Source organism: Penaeus japonicus, unplaced genomic scaffold (genome assembly GCF_977035675.1).
Source record: "Penaeus japonicus unplaced genomic scaffold, GWHDUDI00000001_assembly GWHDUDI00000042, whole genome shotgun sequence".
NCBI classification, from domain to species: domain Eukaryota; kingdom Metazoa; phylum Arthropoda; class Malacostraca; order Decapoda; family Penaeidae; genus Penaeus; species Penaeus japonicus.
The window spans coordinates 12067400-12074899 of NW_028234444.1; the positions used below are offsets into that span (position 1 = coordinate 12067400).

Below are 7500 nucleotides of genomic sequence, written 5' to 3' on the forward strand. Positions count from 1 at the left end.
TATGTCTTTGGAACAAGGGTTGTCATTGTTCCTTACATAAACAGCTTACTAAATAATTCATAGATGGAGTTTATTCAGAGCGAAAAACTGTTTTTCATCTTCAGGTCAGTGATAGTCAGTCATAAAATGCACATGAGAATACACACTCCCACGTACCTTTCTTTACACACGCTAATTTGACTTCCACACAAAATAATACCAGTGTTTTGCTGCCTTTACCTCATTTCGCCTAAATATACACCACAGATAACCCGAAAAAATACCTAACCTTACCACCATTTTATCCTTTCCAAAGTACGGGGTCAGAGTGAGTTGTATTATCCCTTTTTTTTTTCTTAATGTAATCCGATGGTAAAAGAGATTGGCATTCTTTGAGCGGATAATACGGGGCATTTCGGTCCTTCAGAGCCGTGATACTGAAAGGGCATCGTGACACAGCCATGAAACTCCGCGCAATATTGCCTTTCAAATCGTTGTGGATCTGGCAGCGTTAACGGTTTTCTTGGCGTATGTTATCTTTCATATGGCTGATGATGCATTGTCCTTTAGATACGCTTAAAGATAAAGGTTCATGGTGTGTTTGCTTCTTCTTTTTGTGCACGGTTGATATATATGCTGGTACGTGAATATTGGTGTTTAAATATTTATATATACAGTGATAAATAGACTATCTAATCTGCCTTCTGTCTTAGAGGTCTTAATTTGTAATGTATTTTTGATAATAGTGACTGTCAGAATGCAACTGGTGACCGGATTACTAATTCTTGAATCTTTAAGTCGCGATTTCTCCTGCAGAAACGGAATATGAAATCGTTATTCCGAATGCACTTCGTTTCTTCATCTTTGAACGAAAAACAAACAAATTATCGCAATTTTAACTCGCTTTATCGGGAAAGTTACACTCACTGATACAAATAAAAAGGTTCTATTACAACTTGTCTTTGTGATCATATACATAGATATAGATCACTTGGCGCGGCGATACATTCTCAAAGACATTCAACAATGACTAGCTTATTTACTTTCTGTAGATCACGTGTTGCTATAATAGCGTAACTATGATGCATGGCCCTGTGTACTTGTTTTTTTCGGAATAAAAAAAAAATGTTATTGTTATCATTTTCATCATTATGATGATTATCAATATGGTCATTGTCGCTATTGTTGTTGCTATCGTTATTTTTATTATCATCATTACCATTATCATTCCTATTCTTCTTCTTTTTAGGGGGGGCGCTTATCGACTTTTACTTCGTCAATAAAGAACAACAAAAGAAAAAAATAATTACTTAAGTATAGACTATAAGTAGAGAGAGAAAGAGAGAGAGAGAGAGAGAGAGAGAGAGAGAGAGAGAGAGAGAGAGAGAGAGAGAGAGAGAGAGAGAGAGAGAGAGAGAGAGAGAGAGAGAGAGAGAGAGAGAGAGAGAGAGAGCGAAAGAAAGAGAGAGAGAGAAAGAGAGAAATGGAGAGAGAGAGAGGAAAGAACTAATTACACATAGAAAAAAAATATTTCAAGTCCAAGTACATTCTCCCTACAGTATCATAGGTGTGATTACCTCTTCGCCGAGAACTTAATGCTACTACGTAGAAAGTCGAATGCAAGCACAGTATCCAGAAAACGTACCAATAACGGGCATCACCCTTTGGAACATGCCACTAGACGAATATATTTTATATACTCATTTCGTTTGCATTTGCCTTGTTTGTTTATATTACTTTTTCATTGAAGGAATTCGGGAGATATAAAACACAGTTTATTATTATTATTATTATTATTTTTTTTTTTTTTTACTATTATTTTTTTTTTCTTAATTAAGGATACGTGGTGTTATGTTCTGTTATCATCAGAACTCTCGTCTGTGGCTTATTCCCAGTAATGCAATAACGGAACTATTAATAGATATGTTTAATATCGATAAAAAATTGTAAGTAGTGGCTGAATCATAGATGTTAATTTTGTTTTTCTTCCAATGTTATCATACCTTGCAATACGCTGCAATGAATTACTGACACTTTCATTTTCTTAGGCATCAAGCACGTATATTTTTTACATTGGGTATATGAAGTAATTCGCATTGGACAGCAGTGTGTGTGTATATATATATATATATATATATATATATATATATATATATATATATATATATATATATATATATATATATCGAGAAATCGAGAACGAGAGTAAAGAGAGGATTAAGAGCAAGAAAAAGTCAGTCCGTTCTCCTCCTCCCACGAATCCGCCATATCTAAATGACAACATGGCAACCAGGAAGAGAGATGCCCAAAGGCAGAAAGGGCGAAGAAAGATGAAGCTGATAAATTGATAATCCTCTCTGGAGAAAAATAGTGGCAGGTTGACGGAAATGAAGCACATAAATATTGTATACAAACGAAACTGATTTTTTAAGATTGTTTTTTTCCGCATAGGTAAACGGAAGTGATATCTACTCTATCTTTTTATCTGTCTCTGTATCTGTCTCTCGCTCTCCCTCTCTCTCTCTCTCTTTTCCCCTCTTTCTCTTCCCCTCCTCTCTCTCTCTCTCTCTCCTCTCTCTCTCTCTCTCTCTCTCTCTCTCTCTCTCTCTCTCTCTCTCTCTCTCTCTCTCTCTCTCTCTCTCTCTCTCTCTCTCTCTCTCTCTCTCTCTCTCTCTCTCTCTCTCTCTCTCTCTCTCTCTCTCTCTCTCTCCCCCTCTCTCTCTCTCAAATGACCCATTTCTATTTTCTGCCATTCATAAAAGTATGACAAGAGAAAAGACATAGTCTCGAAATCGCTCCATTATTTCGAAAGAAAGGAAAATGAATCCTCCACAAATTTCCTTATACCTCGTGCACGAAATTGCATTGAGGCACCTAAATATTATTGGAACTTGAAAAGTCAGTAAATAGTTTCAGAAATAGATAAACAAATAAATATATTTCATATCCTTTTGAAATAGTATTCAAGTGGTTTGTTGACAGAAGGAAATATCTCATTGTACGAACCTTCTCCTTTTACGTATGTACAGAGGGAGAAAGTGAGTGTATTATGTGCATATTCTTTACACGCACACACACACACAAATATATATATATATACAAATATATATATATATATATATATATATATATATATATACATATATATATATATATATATATATATATATATATATGTATATATATATACATATATACCTGTGTGTATATATATATATATATATATATATATATATATATATATATATATATATATATATATAGAGAGAGAGAGAGAGAGAGAGAGAGAGAGAGAGAGAGAGAGAGAGAGAGAGAGAGAGAGAGAGAGAGAGAGAGATTTAAATAAATATACCTATTCATCCCTACACCGCACATCCTGTGGGCAGAGCTGGACAGCCTCCTGACGAAGTGGCAGAAGGAGAAGGGGTCCCTGGAGGACCACATCGACGCGGCCCTCCTCGCCATCTGCAGCACCGACAGACTGCGCTCCTACGTGCTCTCTCCGCCCAAGATGGCTAGGCTGTGCTCGGGCATCAGAGGTAAGTCGGTTCTCTCCAGATCTTGTTTCAATTGCTCAAAATTATCGTGTAAATATCATTATTTTGAATGTTCACGGGTAAATTACGTTCTATTATGTAGTATGTAGTGTTCATATGTAAATGTTAAGTTAATATAAGAGGCGTTTAGGGGTAAATGATGTTTTATGAAGTGTGTATACGAGAGTTTCATGTGTTCATTTTATATTAATCATATGAAGTATTCATAATTTCATTATCAAATGAAGTGTTTATGTGTACATTTGATGTTAATTGTGTAATTGGGATGTGGATTTGTAAAGGTTGTTTTGGCTTTTGGAATATGTTCTGCTGACCGTCAAAGGTGTGAATGTTAACAGCTATGCTAGAATCTGAGTTGAGAGCTTCTAATTTGCCACTAAGAACCCGAGGAACTGTGAGTGCCCGCATTCTTCGCTATGTAGTAATTAAGTTTCATCGTGTCTGGTCAATAAAACGTTCACTCACTATTCCGCTTATTAAACATTAGTGAAGTGCCATCAAGGTATGGGTCGTCGTTAAACGCTGGCTTTACAATTGCTAGGTCGTAGGTTCGTGCTCGGCCAGCCCCCTCCCAGTTGCATCAGCTGTGAGTACTGGCATCAACTGGAGTCAAAGTCTGGACGGAAAGAAACTGTCCTCCCTATCACTCTTTTCCTCATGATGAATTGTTTATAGGACCTACTACGGCTACGGTTTTAAATTCAGTTTGAGAGAGATTATTTTTCTATGTTGGTTACTCTCGTTTCGTATCTCTCTCTGTGTCATGATTGTTGTTTTTTTGGCACTTTCCACTTCCATCTACTGTGAAAACAGAATCTAGCCCTTTCATCACTATGAGCATATTTTATATGAAGTACATACTTTTTATAGGAAGTATAACAGTTTTTCTAACCCTCATAAAATTTTCGTGAAACGTGAGAACCTCGATTCACAGAAGTGACTCTTATGTTCTTCCTTCAAGAAACATCCACCCATCCTCTCACTAAGAAAGCGAATAAATTATCCTTCGAATTCATCGGCAAAATGTTACCATTTACCACTTACTACCTACCAGTAATCTGTCCTATATTCCATTATCATTCACTTTATTCTACATCGGCATCCTCTATACCACAGTTCACTTCTTGGACGATCTCGGGATGGCCTTTATGAAGAAGTACTCGCGCAAGGAGGACATGACAGCTGATGAAATCTTCGAAGTTACGTGCAGGAAGACCATCCCCGCGTGTCCTAAAGGAATGAAGCCCATGTCCGTCGCTAGGAAGGTACGGAGGACGCAGGATTGTGTGGGACTATTTGTTTTGTTTTTCTCTTTTGTTGAGACCGTAACGTTTACGAGAATATCTACATTTTTTTCCTTTGTCTTTATTTGTAAATTTGGTAGTTTCTCTCTTGTTTTTTTTCTCTTTCACTTTTATTTTTGGGGACATTTAACTATAATCATAATCAACAGAGGAAAGTCTGTTGTGTAATATCACAGTACATTTGACTAGTTTGCACATTTTGATAATGTCCCCGTCAAAGTACTAAACCGTTTTCTGTATATCGGATTGCAGAAAATGTACATTTTTGTTGTTTACTCACTTAAGAATAGCTTTCTTTTGACTGCACAATTCAAATTCTCTTTTTCACTATATTACAGTTATAATAGGCCTAAAGTTAGATATAAAAGTACAATCAAGAAATATAGAATGAAAAGAGAACTTTATAAATCGAGAAAATTCAATTTATTTTAGTTACTCATGTCAAATTCTCAGTTTCTATAATATTTCTCATTACAGAAAACAAGTATTTTGTACATACTAGGGATAACCATTATAATATTGTCGATTCGGAAGATGAAATTTGTCTGAAGAAATTGAAGTCGTGCAAATGGAAATTAATCCAAAAAAATACTCTTGTGTCGTCTTTATTCCCGAGAGCCATGAACAGCCTTATCTATACTCTTTTAATTACTGTACTTCAAAACAGCAATGGGGATATTTTATGACTTCGGTATAGCAATGCACAAAAAGTAAAATAAAATTAGTTCAAAATGTCCATGACTCCTGCGATTCGTTTTTATTGTTAACAATAAACAGGATAATGGCACTGGAACAATGATTGCCGGTATATACGAAATCCATATCAGTAAAAACGTTCGAGAACCTCCAGGTCAAAGTTTGCATTACCACTGAAAACAACAACAAATGTTATCCTATTCAAGACAGGAAATTTAGACAAAAATCATGATAAGACGAATGGTCTACAGGGGGTATGACTTTTAAGAAAACACCAAAGGCAACCGGCCACAGAAGATTTGCTAATATGTCTCAGAAAACGCTGACCAGATAATTACAAGAATAAAATATCAAGACCGGATCTGATGAAATTATGCTTGTAACATAAAAGTGCCCATAAGACGTCACTGGTAATGGATTTACGCATAACTTCTTAGAAAAAAAAGGTTAGGTGTCCGACAGTTAAATTTAGGACAAGTGGTTAACCCCCACTGGTGCATTCCGAAGTCTAATATGAAACAAGTATTTACGTATATGTGTGTTCCTATGTCCCTGTGTGCCTGTGAATTAGTCTATCGGCACGTAAATGCGTATATATGTATGTGTCTGCATATGTATATATATATATATATATATATATATATATATATATATATATATATATATATACATATATATATGTATGTATGTACACACACACACACACACACACACACATACACACACACACACACACACACACACACACACACACACATATATATATATATATATATATATATATATATATATATATATATATGTATGTATGTATATATATATATACATATATGTATTTATATATCATATATATAACTATATATATAACTATATATATATATGTACATATATATATGTATATATATATACATATATATATATGTGTGTGTGTGTGTATGTGTGTGTGTGCGTGTGTGTGTGTGTGTATGAATCGTGCTCTCTTAGAATTTAGGTTAAAGTGGAATAAATTGCATAATTTCATAATGAAAAAGGGAAGAAATGTTAAAAAGGATTAACAAATGGCACAGGAGAATAGATTCAAAGATATAGAGTTTTGATATGAAAAAAAAACTAAAATTATCATTTAGACAAACAAACAAACAAAAAAAATGCAATTGTTATATGGTTCAACCTTAGCACCAGATATAGCCATTGGCAGGAGAAAAAAACAACACTAAGCGCTATTATAATTTTTATTTGATAGTATAAAATCTAAGGTATTTTTCAAGACGACCTATTGAATCTTCTCCTCCTAGGAAAAAAAAAAGAATCACCATTTTGAAATAGAAAATGTACGGAAGACTAATCAATCAACCTAAAAATATAAAAATTAGGCCTATGTTTATGGTATTTTTATGTCTTGACACCACCAACTGGCAAACGTATGGGCTCTGCTGTTAACACTGGCTGTATATCAAATGAAAACCCAGACATTAAGCGCTTTCTCGTTTCAGGAAGACTGTTGATAGTGTTGCACAGCGTCTGTTCAATATCATTGTGCTCATTTATCACTTACTAGTGCGAAACATCTTTTGAAAGGCGAATTAAATATCTAGGTGGTGTCACATATTTTTAGTTTATGTTCAGAGATTGTTGGGACTTATTTAGTTCACGCCGCCGCATTCGAAATGATTCCTGAGAATTAAAATAATAATGATAAAAAACAAATACTTATGTTGTAATCTGATGGAACACAAACTGATTAAATCAGAAGTCCAAGCTTAGACAAAATCAACTATCGAGAATTAAGAAAAAAAAAAAAAAAAAAAAAAAAAAACGAGCGGTATCACTCACTTCCTCTAAACGAAAGGGGTGCTTGGCCATTCGACAACGGATGCGTAGCAATTTAAAAACATGATAAAGAAACGAAGTGGACTTTAAAGAATGAGAGAGAAAGGATGCACTCTCTAACGTTTTGGTGTTTG

General features: G+C 34.7%; 1 protein-coding gene across 1 annotated transcript in view; it reads left to right on the top strand.

Annotated features, from left to right (window-relative positions):
• The window catches only part of LOC122253179 (uncharacterized), a 17507-nt gene that overhangs the window by 408 nt on the left and 9599 nt on the right, over nt 1-7500 (top strand). Inside the window, exons 2-3 of the mRNA XM_086534672.1 lie at nt 3366-3518; nt 4653-4801. Coding sequence (XP_086390798.1) covers nt 3366-3518; nt 4653-4801 — 302 coding nt within the window. The remainder of the gene's footprint in view (nt 1-3365; nt 3519-4652; nt 4802-7500) is intronic.